The sequence below is a fragment of the Cyprinus carpio genome, chromosome B11 (genome assembly GCF_018340385.1).
Source record: "Cyprinus carpio isolate SPL01 chromosome B11, ASM1834038v1, whole genome shotgun sequence".
NCBI classification, from domain to species: Eukaryota; Metazoa; Chordata; class Actinopteri; order Cypriniformes; family Cyprinidae; genus Cyprinus; species Cyprinus carpio.
Window position 1 is genome coordinate 2,482,829 of NC_056607.1, and position 22,802 is coordinate 2,505,630.

Sequence of the window (22,802 nt, forward strand, 5' to 3'; positions counted from 1 at the left end):
GACTTGAGCCTGTAAAAGCACTTCAGCTAAGTGCTGAGTTAAGGGTATGAATGCTTACACAATGTACTTATTTTAGTTTTTTTTATTATTTTATTTTATTTTTTATAATTTTACAAGTTGTATCAACTCTGGTTTTGTTTTATCATTATGGTGTATGGAGTGTAGATTGATGTGGACAAAAAGTAATTTAAAGCAATTTAACATAAGGCAGCAACATAATAAAATGTGAAAAAAATGAAGGGGTATGAATACTTTTGCAAGGCACCACAGTCATACCTTCTTTGAACAGTCTGTTAAATTGATTCAGTAGATCAAAGATAAAATCTTCAAACCTCAGTATCTGCAGCACTCTTCAGTCCATCAGAAAGAAGCTTCACTCCAGAATACTGCAGGTCATTGTTCCTCAGGTCTAGCTCTCTCAGGACAGAGTTTGGGATTGTAGAGTTGATGATACAATTTCACAGGGCTGTCCAGTGAGATTACATCCAACAAGACTGAAAGAGAGTAAAACACATGAGAACTAAATTCTTAACCTTATTCTTCAAATGTACTTGATGATATCAGCTTAATTATTGACATTAAAATGAAATGGTTAAGACATGATTAATAACTCACAGGGCTTTTGTGCAGTTAATCATAACTGGTATCAGTCTCCTCCCCTTATCTGATGTGTTGTATTTCATGGGGTTAAGCTCATCCAGCGGATCTTCTGACATCTGAAGCATGTAGGCGATTGCTGAACAGTGAGAAGGAGAGAGTTTCTTCTCTGAGTGTTTGTCTGATTTCACAAACTCCTGAATGTCTCTGGACAGAGTCTGATCTTTCACTTCCAGCAGACAGAGGAACAGATTGATGGATTGACCAGCTGAGAGATGTTAACTATCATGTGCATCTTTGATGTATTTGGAAGGGATCTGTCTGGCTGCTGCTGGTCTGGAGGGGATCCAGATGAGAGCAGAGGGAAGCAGCTCTCCTTTCATGAGCTTTGAGTGAGTGTCTGAAAACATCAGTGTGATACTGCTTTCATCCAGACCATCAAAGATGAACACAACTTTACACTCCTCATAAATCTGTGAGTCCAGATCTTGAAGTTCAGGATGAAAGTCCAGCAGAAGTCTGTGAAGACTGTACTGATGATCTCGGATCAAGTTCAGCTCTCGAAATGGAAGCACAAACATGAAATCTACATCCTGATTGGCTTTTCCCTCGGGCCCAGTCCAGAATGAACTTCTGCACAGAGACGGTTTTTCTGATTCCAGCGATGCCTTTAGTAAGAACAGTCTTTGATCTGCTCTTTCTCCTCACATCCTGCTTCAGCTGAGGCTTTAAAGATGTCATTGCAGTAGATAGGAGTGTCTTGTGAGTGTTGTGTTCTGGCTGTTTTATCCATCTGCAAAACCTCATGTTCTTCATTCACTCCTTCTCTCTCTCCCTCTATGATGTAGAGCTGTGTGTAGATGCTGTTCAGGAGGGCTTCACTCTCCTGGAGTTTCAGTCCCTCAAATAATCCATCATACTTGTTCTTCATGCTGGTTTTGAGCTGGTCTTTGACTCTTTGCAGGTCTCCAGTCTCCAGTGTGTGTTTCTGCAGGAGTACCACAGTTTTGTCCTGCCTGAAGTGGGTCATAGATGAATAGGATGGCACAGATCTGATCAGCCCATGTGTCTTCTCTCTGAAACTAAAAAGAAAAGATTAGCAAAAAAGACAATGACTGTTGGAGATCTTCAGAAATATACAAGTAACCAGGAATGATTTTAGTGCTTCTCTTGAAGTTGAGACCCTGTGCAGTGTTTTTTTTTCAATAGGCCTCATTCATGAAACTTGTGTAAATATCTGAGAAAATTCTGAGTAATTTGCATGTAAAACAGACCTTCCTGAAAACTCTCCTCTGGATTCACAAACGCTTCGTGAACATCCGATTTGATAGTTAAAAGTGTATGTTAATGAATTCCAATCATTCCTAAATAGGATGCTTGTGCAAGCTCATTCACAATTAGCATAATCCCTGCCTATGAATTATAGCTATGCAAATTGCATGTCCAGGAACACAGTGGAATATTCGGATCTACTTTTTCAGGTTTGGTTCCAGTATAATGGATGGTGGTGGTGCTTGAGAATGGTTTGGTGGCACAGCGTTTTTCCAGCTGAGACGCTTTAGTTGCTATGATTTGGAATATATGAGTATCTCATTTTGAAGAATATTACTGAATATAAAATGCAATAATCAGTATTATTGACTTCTTCATTGTTGTAGGCCAAAGGTTCTTCATTGTCATTGTACAAGCTGGATGGTTGATCGCTATTTGTCCCACCAGTCCTCTATTTACTGCTGGGTTAATAATGACAGTGACGAGCATGTCGTTTTACACTTATCACAAAGAGGGCAAGGTCAAATGAACTTGTAATTATTATGGCAGTGCATCAAAATTCAGTGTCATCAGTTTGCCTAAGGAGCAGGTGTACACGTCTTTCGTACCAACTAACATTTTGAAAATACGAACATTTTCATGAATTCGAAAGTTTACATCAGAAAGGCTTTACGAACAATTTACACAAAAAATCTTTCATGAATGAGGTCCATTGACTTTTAAAGGGGTGGTTCACTTTTTCTTTTTTTTTCTTTTTTATAGGCTTGATTGTGTTTAGGGGGTGCAGTCTAACGTGTTAATGTGTCGTTTTTTAAAAAATGCATTACTTTTCACATAATTTACCTTTATTCCACATTGCTCTGTCCCTTCTCTGAGAAATGCGCTGATCATTTCCTTCATTTATGAAGCCCCTCCCTTAGACAGCTAGCCCAGTGTGTTGTGATTGGCTAATCCGCTTCTAGTGCGCGTCTAAACGTCTGACCCCTCACCTCAGCAGCATGTGCTCCGGTTGTATTGTAAACAACTGCATTGTTAATATCAGTTTGAATATCAGAATATTAGAATGATTCCTGAAGGATCATGTGACACTGAAGACTGGAGTAATGATGATGAAAATTCAACTTTGCATCACAGGAATAAATTATATTTTAAAATACATTCAAGTAGAAAGCAGTTATTTTAAATTGTAAAAATATAATTTTTAAAATCTTGCTTATTACTTATAAAGCCCTGAATGGTTTAGCACCTCAGTATTTGAACAAGCTCTTGTTACATTATAGTCCTCCACGTCCGCTCCGTTCTCAAAACACAGGCAATTTGATAATACCTAGAATATCAAAGTCAACTGCGGGCAGGAAATTCTTTTCCTGTTTAGCGCCCAAACTCTGGAATAACCTACCTAACATTGTTCGGGAGGCAGACACACTCTTGCAGTTTAAATCTAGATTAAAGACCCATCTCTTTAACCTGTCTTACACATAACACACTAATACACTTCTAATATCCAAATTCATTTAAGAATTTTTAGGCTGCATTAATTAGGTAAACCGGAACCGGGAACACTTCCCATAACACCCGATGTACTTGCTACATCGTTAGAAGAATGGCATCTACGCTAATATTAAGTCTGTTTCTCTCTTATTCCGAGGTCAACATAGCCACCAGATCCAGTCTGTATCCAAGTCAGAGGGTCACTGCAGTCACCCGGATCCAGTATGTATCCAGCCCAGATGATGGATCAGCACCTAGAAAGGACCTCTACAGCCCTGAAAGACAGCGGAGACCAGGACAACTAGAGCCCCAGAGACAGATCCCCTGTAAAGACCTTGTCTGCAGCCTGGAATTGAACTGCTGGTTTTGTCTGGTCAGAGGAGAACTGACCCCCCAACTGAGCCTGGTTTCTACCAAGGTTTTTTTCTCCATTCTGTCACTGATGGAGTTTTGGTTCCTCTGGCTTGCTTAGTTGGGGGCACTTCATTTACAGCGATATCGTTGACTTAATTGCAAATGATTGCACAGATACTATTTAAACTGAACTGAGCTGCATGATGACATCACTGAATTCAATGATGAACTGCCTTTAACTGTCATTTTGCATTATTGACACTGTTTTCCTAATTGATGTTGTTCAGTTGCTTTGATGCAATCTTTTTTGTTTAAAGCGCTATATAAATAAAGGTGACTTGACTTGTATATATAATATATTTAATACTCCAATTATTAATATTAAAATTATGAATAAGTTGTTTGAATCAATGATTCAACGACTCATAAACTTACTTCACTTGTTTCATTACTGGATGAATCAGCGTTTTTGAAGGATTCTCTTGAATTAATAATTCATTGACAGATCCATTTTTATGTCACTTAGTGGCACCGCCTAGTGGCAAAACAATGCAATCGACACAAACGTTATTTGAAGTGCAGTTACTTTCAAAGGGGGATTTGCTCTATTTTGATCGCTGCTATAGACATCAATGTTTATATCTGAACTATAAACTTTATCCCAGTATTTCTGTGATAGTATTATTTCTGTCTTACAGTCATTCATATTGTGTAATTGAAAAGACAGTTTGTGAAGATGTTTCTTAACCAAACATGGTAACTGCTCTCTCTGTGTCAGCGGCAGTGCGAACACATGTGAATGATGAGATTGAGAGGGTGTCTGAATCGAGATTGCGATCTTTTAACGATTAATCGTGCAGCTCTATTTCATAGACATGAAAGATGTCATCTTAAACAGTTAAAGAATAAATAACTGCTAGGAGTCTTTGTGAAGTTTATCTTAATTTAATAATTATGAATGCTTTACACCAAAAGAGTAACATTCACCTGAGTTAACATGTAAAGGAAAGTGTAGAGCTTTGGTTTGAACTCAAGTTCATAAAAGAGCCCTCTCTAAATAAAGGCTTTTAAGGCATCTGTATTTGAACTGGTTAACATTTTCCCTAGAAACCAAACATTAAGACCACAGCGACCAAGAAAACCAGGACAATTAGCATTAACCGACCGCATGTATTTCCTGTAACTTAAATGTGTTCTGTATATCAAGACAAAGAACTGAAGCAATACAAAATGTGTTACGTAAGATCTACGTAATATAAAAATGTTGACATTTAAGACTGCAATAATTCATATGTTCACAAAACAAAGGTCATTTCAGAATTTGCAGTTTTCCATACTTAGAAAAAATATAACTTGTGTACAAAAAGCATCACATCTTTTTGTTTCATCTTATTTACTGTGATTAATACACGAAAGCATGATGGCTTGTGAGTAAACTATTAAAAAGAAGACTACGATATCACTTTCACACAGTTTTTTCCATCTTTCTTTTGGTGTCGTTCTGTTTTAACCCAAGGTATCCCCATTTCTTGACATCAAGTGGACTGCTGAGTGACCGCGTCACAATTTCAGTTCAGGGAATCAGTGAAAGGGGAAAGAGAGCTGAGAATATACATGTAAGGGATGCACAAGAGAGGAGGACGAGGCTCTGTCCGACCCGGAGGCATCTCAATGCATCACTCAGTCAGATCTCTCAGACACCAGTGCATTAATAGCCATTGCTGCTGAGATTGATGGAGTGCAGATCCGTGACCTGCAGCACATTGATGCTGCTGGGTGTTAACCGCGGGTCCACAGGAGCCAGAGTCTGCTGATCGGCTGCCGCGTCATCTGTGCTGCTCACTACACCTGTGCCCTTCTTATTCAGGTGCGTCTTGATGTGCTTGGACAGGTGGTCACTGCGCATGAAGCGTTTGGGACACTCTGGGCACGAGAACTTCTTTTCACCTGTGAAGACAAAGCAAATACAACAGTTTGAGTGCACGTGTTCACACAGTAAAGCCACTGCAAACCTCCAGTCTCAATGTGTTCTAGATAAAATGAAAGAATTAAAGCAGGGCTGTCCTGCAGAGCTGAGCTCCAACACGCTTCTATTGTGTCTGAGAGCTGCTCCAGGTGTGTTTAGCTGAACTGTGCAGGACTGTGCTCCTCAGGAACAGCTTTCAGGTATCAGAACCGAGAAACCAACTTTTGCGTCAGTCAATCAAGTTTTTGACTCAACAGCCAGCATCTCATTGTGAATAAACTCTACACTCCACTTATAATCACTGGAGCTGTCGATCACTTCAGCTCTGCTCTCTCGCACAAACTCCTGTTAGAATCAAACCGTCTACACCGGGGGGCTTCAACCCTTTTCAGAGCAAGGACCCAGATTCAAAATGTGTCGAGCAGAGCTATTAATGGAAACTAACCATATTATGATTTAGAATAAATTATAATGTGTTTATGTATATTATGTTAAGACAGTATATTTTTCATGCATTATGTACATAATTTCCAAAACTTTGCTGTGAGTAACTGGCCATTTTATTTAATGGTTTATAGCCATATAGCCTTGACAGTGTGAAAGACCGCTCAATTTACAATCACTAAAAAGCGGTCTTCGCAATCTCACAAAGTTCCTTTAAAATCTATAAAGCTGTCTACATGCACAATGTATCTTTTACTTGTGTTGTATTGGATTGGATTCGCAAGAGCAGGCAGCACTCTGAACAAAAACTCTGGCGTTCTGAGCAGTTAGTGGATTCCAACTAAAACACCTGATTGGCCATTGTGCTCAAAACATCAACAAACATGCCTGTGATTGGCTACATTTCTTACCACTGCAAACACGAACATTTCATGTTTTTAGAGCAAAAACTCAAAACCACAAAGAATCATTTGTTAAATCAGTTTCATCAGTAATATTATATCATTACAGTATCAACTGACACGTCCACAGCGGACACATACTGTAGAGCCCATTATAATCAGTGATGCTGTCTACACAGTAAACCGCTGCCTTGTGTCATCACGTGCTGACACAAAGTTCAAATAACTTTCAGCAGTCGCTCTGTCACGTCCGGTGTAGACATGGTGTGAGGGTGTGCTCTTGCTTTCATTTCAGAGTGCTTGACTTTTTTATCCATGTTTTTATTTAACAAAAAATGATTTGTCATCTAACATAAATTGGTGCACCCCCTGCACTACCGCTGTGGACCCCCAGTTGAAGACCTTTGGTCAATTGTGAAAAATTGTGAGAAAAAAAAGCCGCTCTGATGGGGTGGATAAAACAGGCAAAACCGGCTTGTCCTGAATTCCACCTCACACCCGTGAATGAGATCAAGTTATCTAACGAATCCACACACCAGGCCTATCTTCAGCAAAACACACACTCTCTCTCACACACACACACACACACACAGTTTAAAAACAACAACAGCAACAAAAACAGTTCAACTGTTACCAGTGGGTGAAGGAACAGATCAGAATATTTTAAAACAGGCCTGAACATCTGAAATCAAACGGATTCATTTTTTTTGACCAAAATATGACATAAATTTATTAAATAGAAATGAGAAATTTTCATAATAAACCAAATAATTATAATTTAATGGCTGTGCATGAGGCATTTTATTGTTGTATTGATATTTCTCTTAAAGACAAAATAAGGTTCGCTGAATGTTCATCAATAAATTTGAACCTAATCTAACCCTAACCCATTTTTAACTCTTTCCTCACCATTGACGAGTTTTTACAGATTTTCGTGTTTTCACTGTAATACACTCGGGGAGCTATTGCACATCATCTGAACGAGTACAAAACCTCCCGAACAAAAACACACGTGAACAGGACGGAGATACGAGCGAATCTCTCATGTAAACAGATGCATATTAAAAATAATGCGATCATCAGCAATATACAGCATATGAATTGAAACTGCATAATGTTATGGAGATGATCAAATGTTGATCCAGGAAGTGGCATATGTCTGTGCAAGCTTTGGAGGTGCTGATGGAAGTGATTTACTGGATTTATGCTTTGATAATCGTACTGAATATTATCCAGATGTAGTTTTTGATAACATTTTTTAGATTTTCTCACCTTTTTTGCTCAAAATTATGAATTTTTTGTGAAACCTACCTATATTCAAGTGTTGATAAAAAAAGAATGCTTTAAGCTAGAATAAAACTGATTTTTTATTTTTATTTTTTAAGTAGAGGCTCTGATCTTTATTTTGGTGTATTTTTGGTGAAAATCATCAAAATCGACTTTAAAAAATAATAAAATGCTGGCGGGGAAAAGCTCCAGTGAGACTTTCGGAAGGTTTAATAGCCATGGGCAGATCTTGTCATTTAGAAATCAGATTGCATGGGTGTTTGAATAGAGTTCGTAATCTTTTAACAGTTAATTGTGCAGCTCTTCTTAAAGGGGTGGTTCAGTGTTTTTGTCTAGGCCTGATTGTGTTTATGGGGTGCATTTGTTAATGTTTTTTTTTTTAATGCATTTAAATGCACTATTTTTCACAATTTACATTTATTCAAAACCATCTGTCCCTTCTCTGAGAAAGCCGTTGATCATTTCCTGTTTTTATGAAGCCCCTCCCTCAGATATAGGTGATGGGCTCTGATTGGTTAGCTAGCCCAGTGTGTTGTGATTGGCTAAACCGCCTCTAGTGCACATCTAAACGTCCCGCCCCTCACCTCAGCGGAATGTGCTCCGGTTGTATTGTAAACAACGGCGTCACTAATATCGCTTATCAGTTTGAGCTCTGAAATTACTGAAGAGGATCATGCAGAACCTGTGCAAGCACGGCTTTTAATGGTAGGCCTATGTTTTTTGTTTGTTGTTGTCTCATACTTTTAGACACAATGTTATTTGTAAATGCTACTGCTTATGTTAGCTTTTAATATACGGTTTTATCCTGATTAAGGCTTTAATACAGTACGGCAACTGCACCCACGTCCATGTTTAATGCTTCTCATAGCTATGTGAAAATAAGGGTATAATTGGAACAGTTCATTGCTGGAGCTGAGCTGAATATGAGAGAGAGAGAGAGAGAGAGAGAGAGAGAGAGAGAGAGAGAGAGAGAGAGAGAGAGAGAGAGAGAGAGAGAGAGAGATGCAGAGCAGGGTGACGTGAGGAAAAGTATTAAGAACCGCTGATTTAGAACATTGATTTTGAAACTTGTGAATCCATTACAATCGTTACAGAATAGCGATTCATATATGAACATATTTTTACATGCACCTCTAGTTTTCTCTTCCTCTTCTTTAAAGCAGCGCAGCATGGCCCCGCGCCTTTGCTTCCTTTTCCCGAGGGGGGTTTATCTGGGTTTGTTAGGCACAAACCCGGGAAGTAACTTGTTGTAGTCCCTACCAGCTGTTTTTGTAGGCATTTATCTGACAGAATTTTAAAAGACATTATCTCCATTTACATTGAACTCTCAGCTTCGTAACAGCAACATTACACACTAAATAAATGTTAAAAAAGTGAAATCGCAATCAAACACCCCTTTAAACAGCATGCCTATTGTTAACATATTGGCTGTTTATTACTACATATAAAGCTCATATTCTGCATGACCACATTATACATCCCTAATCCTACCCAATACCTAAACTAAACTTACTAACTATTAATAAGCAGCAAATTAGGAGTTTGAGGCAAAAATCTTAGTTAATGAGAATTGAACCTTAAAATAAAGTGTGACCAAAAAACAACTAAGAGGATAAATATGCAATTGAAGGTTCAAATTAAATAATCAGTGTTTTAGAAAATAGTTCTGGTCCTTGATGGTTTACAGTAAAGCACAGCTATGACTGAGCCACATAATCAATATATCGTCAACACTGTTCCATGTATTAAGTATTTGAGCAAAACTAACGGTTTATGATTGGTTTAATGGAGTATGAGTGAACCCTTCTGGTCAGTATATTAAAATGATTTCTGAAGGATTGTGTGACACTGAAGACTACAGTAATGATGCTGAAAATACAGTTGAACTGTAGTAATATTTGACAATATTACGGTTTTTAACTATTTTTGATCTAATAAATGCAGCCTTGGTGAGCAGATGGACCTTTCTTCAAAACAAAAAATCATCTTAAATACTCTAAACTTTTGACTGGCGGTGTATATTTACAGATATACTGAATTTTCATGTGAAGACTAATATTTGATTTTGTCACAGATCTAATTTAAATATATAACTGTGTTCAGATGAATCATCAAGATGATAATTTGACCGTGGCTGAGATAATCACAAGCAGTGTGAGGTCAGAATCAACTTTCAAGACTTACTGAGTTTATTCAAATTACTCTTAAAATCACCAAGGACATACAGCTCTTTATTTCCTTGTTCATACATGTTTTTTTTGTCAACAACTTTATCCACCTTTTTCTTCAACACGAAAGTAAGCCTATGGGTGAGACTTCCGGTTAATTAGCCGCTTTAAGTAAATAACGAGGAGAATTACAATGTGCAGTAAACGGTAAAACAGTTTGCACTACAAACCGTGTGTTCATAATTAAGAAAATACATCAAAATAATATGAAAAGACACACCAACTTTAAATATTAAGCAGCAAAACAAACTGTTTATAGCTGGATGGAGCGGACGCAGATGATATAGAATTTACAAATGGCTGCGCCCATTTTTACGACAAGAAAAAGGTGGATAGGTTTCTGCAATCTGCATGGCTATACTTACACAGCACAACATAAACCAAATCTCCCACACACACACACACAGATATACAATAAGTAACTGCCTTGACTCAAACACTGTTGAAGAGTCTGCGAGCTCTGCAAGTGTGTGAAACCCACCTGTGTGTGTCCTCTTGTGCCGCTGCAGCTCATCGGAGCGGGTGAAGCGTTTCCCGCAGAAGGACCAGGAGCACACGAAGGGCCTCTCTCCGGTGTGCCAGCGCAAGTGTGCCCGCAGATGAGACGTCTTCCCATACACCTTCCCACATCCGGGAATATGACAGATGTGCTGCTTCTTCTTACTGGGGTCACTGCTGCAGGAAGAGCAGGTGAGATGACAATTTAACAAAGACTGAAATATGAAGGCAGAGCTGCTGTTTATCCAGCAATAGATGACCTGTTTTACAGCTGGCCATAGAGATCTGGTCTTGTAAAAATTAAATTATGTCAAAATAGCCATCCCATCAAGTATTGTAATTAATAATAATGTTTTGTTTATAAAACACATTTCAAGGATCGAAGGACACAAATAATACAGTTAACACAGTCGGTGATATCTTCAGTGAACAAAGGCCTCCTGTAGCGAATCAATGTGTTTTTGTAAGAAAAATAACCATATTCAAAACATAATAATCACTTGATTCTAGCTAGCACTCACTGTTGTACACAGAAGCAGCTCCGGGAGCATGACGTATGGAGGTCAGCGCTGTGCATGCGCCGGTGAGTCTCGAGAAAACCAGCGTTTGTTTACAAGAGCAAAAGAAGCAAAGCTTTCTTACTTTAGCGAAGGAAAACCAGTCTCCTCTTGGCTTATATCGAAATCTTCCAACATTCTTCTTTTCAAATCCTCGTTTTGTACTTCTAATTAGTGACCGCTGTTTTGTTTTGATCTCTTCACTGCGTTTCCGCGTGTGTCTCCTCTGACCGGCGCATGCACAACGCTGACCTCATACGTGATGCTCCAGGAACTGCTTCCAGTGTACAACAGTGAGCGCAAGCTAGATTCAAGTGATTATTATGTTTTGAATATGGTTATTTTTCTTACAAAAACGCATCGTTTCGCTACAGGAGGTCTTTGTTCACCACCCAGGGCCGTGTGAGACACTTTTTTTTAATGGATTGATGATTTTTAGTTAGCTTCTTTTGGACTGAAGCAATGCAACACCCACTGAGTGCCATGAAACAGCCTGAAAGATCCAAGAGAATTTTAAAAATAACTCAGACTGGATTTGTCTGAAAGAAGAAAGTCATATACACCTAGGATGACTTGAGGGCGAGTAATTTATGGGCTGATTTGAATTTTTGGGTGAACAAACCCTTTAATCTGTATTTATAGTCAACACTATAGTGTTATTTTACATTCAGGCAGTGTTCATTTTGTCGATGAGGACGAAAAATATTGGTTTACGAACATTTTTTCTGTGCCGAAGACGTTGACAAGCTAAAACTAATATATGATGATTAAAACTATGACGAAATTTATCCCGCGTCTTCATTTACAAGACGAGACGGGACTATAATGTATTTGAGGACTACCGGACATTCAAAACACATTCTATAGGCTATTGTCTTGTCCTTAAAAATGTGCACCCTGTCATTGGATTGCAATCGGATAAGGGGCGTTCAGTATGGCAGGCGCAGTGGATGACAGACTACCAAAACATGAACCAGCGATCTGAAACAATGGCCTCAGCACCCGAAAGGGTAGGAATAAGGTGACTATACATCCCGTTTTTCCCAGGAGTCACAATTTGTCAATTAGCTTCAATTAAGTTCTCATATACAGCGCGCGATCATTTCTCAGTGCTCAAATACACACACAGCAGTCCAAATGTCTATCGCGTATCTCACATAAAAACAGTCGGTTATTGATTAAGTGAACAAACAGGTGGGTGAAAACTGAACGCGTGTCAGTATTACATGCATAACTTCCATCTTAAAGGGACAGTATTCCTAATTAAGTAACTGTCCGTGTCATTAATGTTAACCAACAAAAGATATTAAATGTACAAATGTTAAGTAAAGCTACTGTATCTGAAAAATGAGTTTAATTTGCATCTCTTTCGTATTTGTCTTCTTGTGCTTCTTTTTCAAAATGTATAATTATATATATATTTTTTATAATCTATTATATTTGAACAACTATACTTTTTATAAGTTGCTCCCTTTTCACTACTGTTAAAGGGATAGTTCATCCAAAAAAGAAAATTGTCATCATTTATTCAAGCTTTTCCAAATTCAATCCTTGATTCAAATTTCTCATAAGCTTAATTGATTTGGTCTAAAGAGAGAAGAATTAAAGACTATTTTTGTTTGAAAACTACATATAAAAATAGCTACCAAAATAAATGTTGGTAACTGCAGTTTGACTAAAATAAATGACAAAGTTGACAAAAATGCAACGACCTTTCAGTAATTAAAACTAGACTAAAACTATGAAAGACTCAAATGACTAAAATGTGACTAAGACTATTAAGCATTTTCATCTCAAGATAAAGACTAAGACTAAATCAAAAATACCTGTCAAAATTAACACTGCATTCAGGCCTATTTATTTGGTCAAGAAAAACTGTAGCCTTCAGAACAATATATCTATAGAAAACAAATTTTGTCAACATTCAGAAGTACATGTAGATGACCATAAAGCTGGGATATATGTACTTAAACTAAAAAGCACTGACACAATAATATACTGTATAAACTGTCTGTGATCCTCTACAGCAAGCACTTGCTGGTGAACGTGACGCTGTCCTGCACTGTAGTGTAGTGTAGTGTAGTGTAAGCTGAAGCCTGTGTCTGCGTCAGATAATGAGTAGCGTACCGTCCATCTCCGTCTTTGCAGAAGGGGCAGGTGCAGGCTTCTCTGCGTGTGCGTCTGCTGCTGGGCGTCGGGCTGCTCTCCACATTCTCCTCCAGTGCTCCGCTGTCCTCCAGAGTGTCCCCCGCGGCCCCGCTCACATCGCCTGCACACAAACAGACACAAGCAGCACGCAAAACAAGGGCTAGATTACACAACTGCTAGAACAGATCACTGCAGCTGCCTTCCACTGCTTGCACTCAAGACCTTCTTGTTCCTGAAAACGGTGTTCATCAGTGTGATCACTAGAAAAAATGTCTTACATTGCACATAGCGGTGTTCTGTGCTTCACTAGAAATTGTCAATTCTAAAGACATGCGACATCATGAAATCAAGAACTTTGGTTTGCTTGTTAACTGGATTTTGAGACGTGGCCAGAGGCAAGTGAACACGAGGGTTTAAGCATCAATTCACCAGTATTTCACCATTTCGTTTGAGAAAACTATCATCAGATACAGATAGAAGGTCTTTACGATGACCCACCAAAATAAAAGTTTGGGTTTAACTTAACTGAATTACAATGAATCTGAGGAACCTTAAGACACTTCCAGTTTACATACGACAGACAATTAAGATCAAATTACTCTAATAACTTATGACATTAAAGAGACATTTCTATTGACTCTGAAAACACCAGAAGAGACCTGCGTGACCAAGCCAAAGTCCAGCTGCAAGAGGTGTGAGGACCACAGAAGCGGCCAGAGCAACAACCTGCATGACTAATGTAAGACAGAGCTCAGAAGGACAGCTGATGGTCCATGTGTAACCATGTGAAGAGTGGAGAAAAGCTGTGAGATGCAGTGTAGCAGCTGGTGGACACACAAGATACTCAATGCAGGTTCTGATTTCGCTTCCAGAGAGGCTGAAGGAAACGCAGATTGCACACTACTTCAGTTAATGGTCTAGTCCTGTCCAGTAATTTTTCCCCAGTGTCATGCGATATGCTCCATAATCATATTGTCCAATCACCAGCCTGTGAGATCGCAGATACACAATTTCATTGTGGTAATTTATTTAATCATTTCCTTTTTTCATTGCCTTTTTTCATTCATGTAATCTACACATTGGCCATCATTCATGAAACACAAGCAGAACAAATTTTTGTGTAAAGCTGTTCTGACGTAAATTTTCGGATTCATGAAAGTATATTTTCAAAATGTTAGTTGGTACGAAAGAAATGTACACCTGCTCTTTACCAGGTGTAAATGGTGCGTTAAACGTTCTGTGTTCTCTTTGGCAAACGGATGCACTGCCATCATAATATTTTACAAGTTCATTTGCTCAGTTTGTTTTTATTCATTTTTTTGTAGCTGAGAGTTGATAACGGTTTAGCTTTGGGTAAAAAACAGCACTTGTCACTGTCACATTTTACCCAGCTGTCCAATCAATGGAGGAGGGGTGGGACAAATTCTACACCGACCAATCATCCTACTTGTACAATAACTGAACAACAATAGACAAGTTAATATTGCTGGTTACTGCATTTTTATATTCAGCAATATTCTTTCAAATGAGATACTAGTAGTAATATGTTACTGCAGTGGATATTCAAATCAAAGCAACTAAAGCGTCTCAGCTGGAAAAACGCTGTGCAACCAAAGCGTTCAAGCGCCACCAGCTGGTCGTTTTAAGAAGAGCACCTGACATTTTAAAACTTATCACTGTACCTAAACCAACAACATGTTTATTAGATCCTGTACCCATTAAATTACTGAAAGAGTTGTTACCTGTAGCAGAAGAACCGCTTCTCAATATTATTAACTCGTCGTTATCTTCAGGTCATGTCCCAAAACCTTTCAAGCTGGCGGTTATTAAGCCACTTATTAAGAAACCACAACTAGATCCTAGTGAACTGGCAAATTACAGACCCATTTCAAATCTTCCATTTATGTCTAAAATTTTTGAAAAAGTTGTGTTTGCTCAATTGTGCTCCTTCCTGCAAAAACATCATCTCTATGAAGAATTTCAGTCGGGTTTCAGGCCCCATCATAGCACAGAAACTGCACTTGTTAAAATTACAAATGACTTGCTTCTTGCGTCAGACCAAGGCTGCATCTCATTGCTAGTTTTACTTGCTCTTAGTGCTGCGTTCGACACCATAGATAACGACATACTCATAGATAGATTACAAAACTATACAGGTATCCAAGGGCAGGCTTTAAGATGGTTTAGATCCTACCTGTCCGATCGCTTCCACTTTGTTTATTTAAATGGGTAGTCATCTCATATATCAACAGTAAAATATGGAGTGCCACAAGGATCTGTCCTAGGTCCTCTGCTATTTTCAATATACATGTTGCCCCTTGGTAATATCATTAGAAAATACGGGATTAGTTTCCACTGTTATGCTGATGATACTCAACTATATATCTCAACAAGACCAGGTGAAACTTCAAAACTATCTAAGCCAACAGAGTGTGTTAAAAATGTAAAAGATTGGATGACCAATCATTTTCTCCTATTAAATTCAGATAAGACAGAGATATTACTTATTGGGCCAAAAAACATTACACAGAATCTCGTAGATTACAATTTGCAACTAGACGGATGTACTGTTACTTCCCCTACAGTAAAAAAATCTGGGTGTTATATTAGACAGCAACTTGTCTTTTGAAAATCATATTTCCCATGTTACAAAAACAGCATTCTTCCATCTTAGAAACATTGCCAAGCTACGAAACATGTTACCTTTTCCTGATGCAGAAAAGCTAGTTCATGCATTCATGACCTCTAGACTGGACTATTGTAATGCACTGCTAGGTGGTTGTCCTGCATCCTCAATAAACAAGCTACAGGCATGGGCCGATAACCGGTTTCAAGGTATACCGCGATTTGAAAATGTCACTGTTTCAAAACCACTAATATTTTCCATTATACTGTTCCTGCTGTGTGCGCTGTTTTCAAGTCTAATGTCTCTTCAAAGACTGAAAAAAGACTGAAAGAATAGGAATCCCTCAGGCTGAGTGCAGTGTAGAGCAGGGGTTTTCAACCTGTGGGGTGCGGCACCTGTCAAGGGGGGCACGAGCATCAGTTAATTCAGAGACATTCCCTTGAGGATTTATGAATATGAGTTAGCAAATCTTTTGCCATCCACTAGGGGGCAATCTGATTCCCACTGCTAGTCGACACAGAGCAGCGTTGGCTCCAGTATCAGTCACACTTATTGACAGTGTAAGTTGATTTACGGTTAGACGTGTCGGAAATCCAACCAGGGACTGGCATGTTATCTCACTGAATCAGGTAAACTGGTTATACATTTATGTTTCAGTATAATTAGGCACACTTTACCAGGGGCGGCTCTAAACCCTTTTTAGGTGGGTTTCAGCCCCGCATCTGTCACCTTAGCACCCCCAAAACTATCTTAATGATCAGGCCAGTGCTGCTTCCTTAAGAAAGGTTTTCATTCTCACGTGTTTTAAGTCTTGTCAGTTTAAACACTAAAGTGATTTTAAGCCATTTAAGCCCAAGACATCTCAATGCGGTAACTTACTCACGTGCTGTGATAAAGCGTTTCTATGTGCACCGCGCAAGCACATCTGTGAAGTGCACAAACAGACAGCAGGTGAATGGTTGTCTTGACAAGTATCCTTGTAAGCACAGTCGGTTGTTTTAAGTGAACATAAACAGTAAAGAAAATATAAAATTTACATCAGTATAACGGATCTGTGCATTTCTTATGTAAATAATGATAATTATTAATTAAAAAGAGCAAAAGAAAAATTGTTTGCTGCTTTCATAGCTTTAATGGGTGTTTTGCATTTATGTTAATGTTTATAAAGTAATTCAGTGTGAATATGGTTGGGGGGTGGGGGGCGCAAGTGAAATTAGACAAACTTGGGTGGGGGGTGGCATATCCTAAAAGGTTGAAAACCCCTGGTGTAGAGAGTAACACTGACCCCTCCTCCTCCTATTGGTGCGTGCGAGTGGTCAGTCACGTGTGTATAGGATGCCCGAACTTAAGGTCCGAGTACGTTTTTTGCCTTATTGCAACTCTCTGTTCTGGACTTGCACAAACTGCATTGCAATAATTTTCCAAAATGTCATTTATGTGAAAATATGAAGTCTGTTAACGCCCCTTAAAACAGTCCAGAGACACTGAAGACAGACGCACAGAAAAATACTGCAGCAGGCAGATCGCTCACTGTTCATGATGCACAGACTACTGGAATAAAATCCTCAATATTGATTTGGGGTTTATATGAATGTGTTGACTGTCTTCTGAAAAGTTTACATGGTATAATTTCACAAAGCTTGTCAGAACATTCTGTTTTTGCTTCAAATTGGGTTATTATTAAATCAAATTATGTGTATATGAATTATATAACAAAAATTAAATAACTGTAATTACAATTTTAGGTTAAATAAAGATGTCAGTCTTTATTTTTTTCTTTTAGGAAACAAATCAAAGAAAAAAAAAACTACACTTTCTAAAATACTCTATATTTCTCAAAAAAAAAAAATATATTGTCCACATCAAAAAAATAGTTTTTTATTTTTTTTTTTTTTTTTTACCCAGTCATTTAAAAAGAAAATTTCAGAGCTGTAACAACAATACTGTGATATTTTTGCTTAAGGTTATCATACGGTCATAATCTCATACCGGCCCATGCTTAGCTACAGGTAGTCCAAAATGCAGCGGCTAGAGTCCTTACCAGGTCAAGAAAATATGATCATATTACCCCAATACTACAGTCTCTGCACTGGCTACCTATTAAGTTCCGTATCAGTTACAAAATATTATTACTTACTTATAAGGCCCTTAATGGTTTAGCTCCTGCGTACCTAACTAGTCTTCTACCTCGCTACAACCCATCACGCTCCCTAAGGTCACAAAACACTGGACTTTTGATAGTACCTAGGATAGCAAAGTCCACTAAAGGAGGTAGAGCTTTTTCGCATTTGGCTCCCAAACTCTGGAATAGTCTTCCTGATAATGTTCGGGGTTCAGACACACTCTCTCTGTTTAAATCTAGATTAAAAACACACCTCTTTGGCCAAGCATTCAAATAATGCATCTCATAATTTTTGGACTGCAGTTATATCTGATCAAATGCACATTATTATTATTCTTTAGCTTGGGTTAAACTAATTAATTTTACTTGGGTGGAACAGCAGTTACGCTAATTATGTCTCTATTTGTTTCTCTGTTTCTGCTGGATCTACATCCCGTGGTAACTAGGATTTACACAAGCTCCAGTCTGGATTCAGAACACCTGAGAAGAGATGATGCCAACCCCTCAGAGGACCTCAGATGATGCTAACCCAGAGACAACATACAGAACTACCACATTTTGCTATAAGTTTGATTGCCTCATATGATAAATGCTGTTAATAGTGTATCGTCTGTTTGATTACGTCTTTAATTGATTTTTCTGAACATTTCTGCCATATGTACATAAACTGATAGTCACCACTGATAAGCTACTCCTAAATATTGTAGAAACTTAATTTGCAAAACTTAAGTTGCTTTGCAACAATTTGTATCGTAAAAAGCACTATACAAATAAACTTGAATTGAATTGAATTTTTCAGCTGGCTAAAAACGCTTTGGTGGACACACGTTATTGAATATTTATTGTTAGGCATATGGCCTATTAGTCTTTTTTGCATTTATGCTACATACTGGAGCCAAACCTGAGAACGTAGACCAGAATATTCCACTGCATTCCTGGAAACGCAATTTGTGTAGCTGTAATTCATAGGCGGCGATTATGCTAATTGTGAATTAGTGTGCACGAGCACCCTATTTTTGAATGATTGGAATTCATTCACATACACGTTAACTATCAAATCAGACATCTACGAAGTAATTGTGAATCTGGAGGAGAGTTTTCGGGAAGGTCTGTTTTACACACAAATTACTCAGAATTTACTCATATATTTATGAATGTTTCATGAATGTGGCCCATTGTCTTATGTCAAATAGCATAAATTACTTTGTGGCTGAATTTTTAACATGATCACAAGTTAATAAAATCATTGTAAGTTACTAATTATAATGCTTACATCGTGAGAGCTGAATTCAGTCAGCGAGCAAGTGCACTCAACAACTACTTCTGTTTCTTGGCAGTAGTGTTGTCACGGTACCAAAATTTCAGTATTCGGTACCGATACCAGTAAAAATCAACGGTTCTCGGTACCAATGCAAAACAATAAAACATAAATAAAAAATTTGACTATACTTTCATTTAATTCAAACTGCGTACATATTTACTTTTAAAGGGCTTTTGAAAACATTTTAGAGTTATTCAGCGAAGAATAACATCTAAGTTAGCTAAAAAAATAAAAATAAAAAAACCCAGAACTGCTTTTCTGACTTATATGACACAATGTTAACTATTTGTTCATTCTCTAAAATGCATATCTTAGATTCATAATTCATTTTAAAGCCTCTTGTGTGTAAAAAATAGTAAATAGCATCATGTCCTCTTGTTTTTTTAACCTAATAAAAGTTATAGGAGCATTAAATAATTAATAAACTTCATTCTAATGCTCATTATATTTATAGTAGTTATAATTCATTATACATGTTAGGTAAAAATTGATAGCCTGAATGCACTTTAAGTCGCTTTGGATAAAAGCGTCTGCTAAATGCAAAAATTTAATTTAAATTTAATACGATTAACTCACTGATCTATAATATAGTCATATATAGATCAGTGGATTAACTACTCTAATAACAGCATTCATTTCAATCCGACATTCAAATTAAAATATTTAATAATATTCATAACAGAAGCGTGTTTTCCACAGCCTTCCACTCTATTTTTGGCAGAATATATATATGCAAATTAATTTTCTGCCAGCAGGAGGCGCTTGTAGAGCGCGAGAGAGGTTTCCTCAGTAACGGCTGTAATCAGATAAACGCTCCTTTCCTTAATTCCTCCTTTTGATGTAGTCACGTCTCAGTGCTTTTCTGAAGAGAGCGCATCTGCGCACCTTTTGGATAGCGCATCAAGAACCGGGTTGACCGGGCACTCGGTACCACCGGTACTTTTTACAACACTACTTGGCAGCAAGCTTTTTCAATGCTTTCAGCCGCAGCTTTTGATAAGTCAGAATACGATTCCATATGTTATATTTCAGCACGAATTTCGCGAATGGACAGCGACTCTTAAGAAGCATGCAGAACGCGTTCATGTCAAGTAAATTTTTGGGAAAAGTGCGTGGAATTGCGGCGAGCGTTTGTAACCTTGCACGTAGAGAGCGCTCTTCCTAAGATACATCATTATCGGGAAACTCGACCCAGATCAGTTTTAAGCATTCATTAAAGTGAATCGGTTCAAAGGAGTCATTAGTTCGCAAATCGGACGTGTCATTAGTGGACAGATATGCTCATATGCTCCGCACATATAACGTTACTCCCAAATATATTTTTAGGTCGCACAGATTAAATTTCAGGAGCATATGCAACAAAAATGTTGGCAATTTCGAGCCTTGTAGAAGCTGCCAAGCTTTCTAGCTAGAAGTAAGCAATAACCAACATAGCGTTACTTTGCTAAGTTAGCCCAGAATCGTTTAACATTAATGTTATGGAATCATGACAAAATGATCAATAGATTGGTTAAATTTTACTAGAACTGCATATAAAAATGAAAGACAATATATTGGATTTTTTTTTACCTGAATCACCCGTGTTCACTGTCTTCGTCAGTCAACTGAAGCTGTTCACGTGAGTAGATGGTTGAGTGTGCGCGCATTCATAACGGTGCGCGTACACTTTGAACTTCAATCGTGACTAATGATTGGACTACTTGCGGAGTGACATGACGACATGAATCAAAAAACGTTGACAGCGGTGAGCGGTCATTATGTTTACCAATACCCGACCCATCGCAACCCCCCCCCCTTTTTTTATTATTATTTATTTTATTTTTTTGCATGATTTACGAGAGCATAATTTTCAGGTCGGAAAAGGCGGATTTCCAGATTTTTTCGGAAGAATCACACCCCTGCTTCACACTCCTGAAACGCACTGATCACATGTTTATAGAAGGGACTGAACAGAAGAAGCGCAGAGAACGGAAGCAGACTCACCCGCTGTGTTGGCGATAGTGATGGGAACTCCCTGCAGCTGGTGCATCTGCAGCCCTGTGTTTCCCAGCGTGTTCAGGTTGATGGTCTGCAGGCCCGAGAGCATCCCGGGCTGTGCTAGTGTGATCTGGGTGTTAGCGGGGCTCTGTAGCTGAAGCGTCTGCCAGCTGACCTGTCCGTTCGGCCCGACGGTGCGGATCAGGATGGGGCTGCCATTGGCGATGGTCTGGATTTGAACGTTCTGCAGTCCGTCCTGAGACAGGCTCTGGGTGGCAAACACCTGGCCACCGGCCGAGACGCTCTGCAGCACCTGCTGCGGCTGAATGACGATCTGAGCCTGACTCACTTTCTGTCCATCTCCGGACGTGTTCTGGAAGGGCTTCCCAGGCTCTGATGTGTTGCTCTGGGCTAGCGTTAGGACGCCTCCTGGCGCAGTGGTCTGTGTGCTGGTGGAGGTGGTGCAGTACTCCGCTGCGGTGGTGTTCTGGAGCAGCTGCTGAGGAGCTCCTCCAGCGTTTGCGTCGCTCACGGACCCCACCGGGAGGAGCGTGATGTTGGCATTGAGCGGCATGTTGGTCAGGAACTGCGCCTGATTGGGCAGCACCGCTCCACTCAGGCTGAGGTTCTGCAGCGGGATGGCTTGCTGGAAGAGGCCAGGGACGGTCAGGATGTTTCCAGAAGCTCTGCTGGGGGCAGCAATGAGCTGCTGATTCCCGCTGGGAGAAGACACCAGCTGAAACTGCCCCGCGGCGGTGGACACCTCCGGAGCTGTCTGAGTGAACTGGAGCTGCTGTCCATCCATGGTCTGGAACTGCGGGATCACCTGATACTGGACGCTCGGCATGACCCCAGAGAGGGTGCTGATCACCGGCGCAGCCTGCAGGTTCTGTGAGGAGGCCATCACATACTGTGGCTGCAGCAGGGCTCCGGTGCTGGGAGAGCTGCTGGACACCGGAGCGCCTGCAGGGACCACGTGCCAGCCGTTAGTGGTGTGGGACAGATGGGGCTGCTGGAGCTCGATCTGTGGGTCCTGGCTCTGGCTCTGCCGTGACTGTTGTTCTGCCGCGTCGTTTTCATCTATCCGACTGCAGGTGGCAGCCAGCAGCGCTAAAGGGGACGGCTGCTGCGAGTCCTGGAGAGAGAAATATATTTTAGAGGCATTCCAGAAATCACTGTTGCTGCTATTTTTAAAAAAAAAAAAACACCAGCTAATTTGCTGAATTTCAAAAGCAAACCACAACAACAACAACAACAACATGAGGCCACTTCATATTAAGTGTCTTTAAATACACTGTGTTCCAAATCATTATGCAAGTAATTATTATGCAAGACATATCAATAGGATTTCGGTACAATAAAGAGTCAGATTTTTGTTTGTGTTGTTTTTCACATCTTTTTAGATAACTGGTATCAATCTCAGACAGGTTTGGTCAATAGTTTGAGGTCTTCTGAGGTAAATGGAAACCCTTAAAAAACAGATTGTTCCACATTATTAAGCAGGTCACAGTTC

General features: G+C 39.2%; 1 protein-coding gene across 2 annotated transcripts in view; it reads right to left on the minus strand.

Moving 5' to 3' along the window:
- Positions 1-4,643: 4,643 nt before the first annotated feature.
- sp1 (sp1 transcription factor) overlaps positions 4,644-22,802 on the minus strand; it is a 32,706-nt gene continuing 14,547 nt past the window's right edge. For both annotated transcript variants that reach the window (XM_042733552.1, XM_042733551.1), the window contains exons 3-6: positions 21,296-22,424; positions 13,223-13,364; positions 10,522-10,715; positions 4,644-5,661 (exon numbers count right to left, since the gene is read on the minus strand). In XM_042733552.1, coding sequence (XP_042589486.1) covers positions 5,423-5,661; positions 10,522-10,715; positions 13,223-13,364; positions 21,296-22,424 — 1,704 coding nt within the window. In that variant the 3' untranslated portion in view covers positions 4,644-5,422. The remainder of the gene's footprint in view (positions 5,662-10,521; positions 10,716-13,222; positions 13,365-21,295; positions 22,425-22,802) is intronic.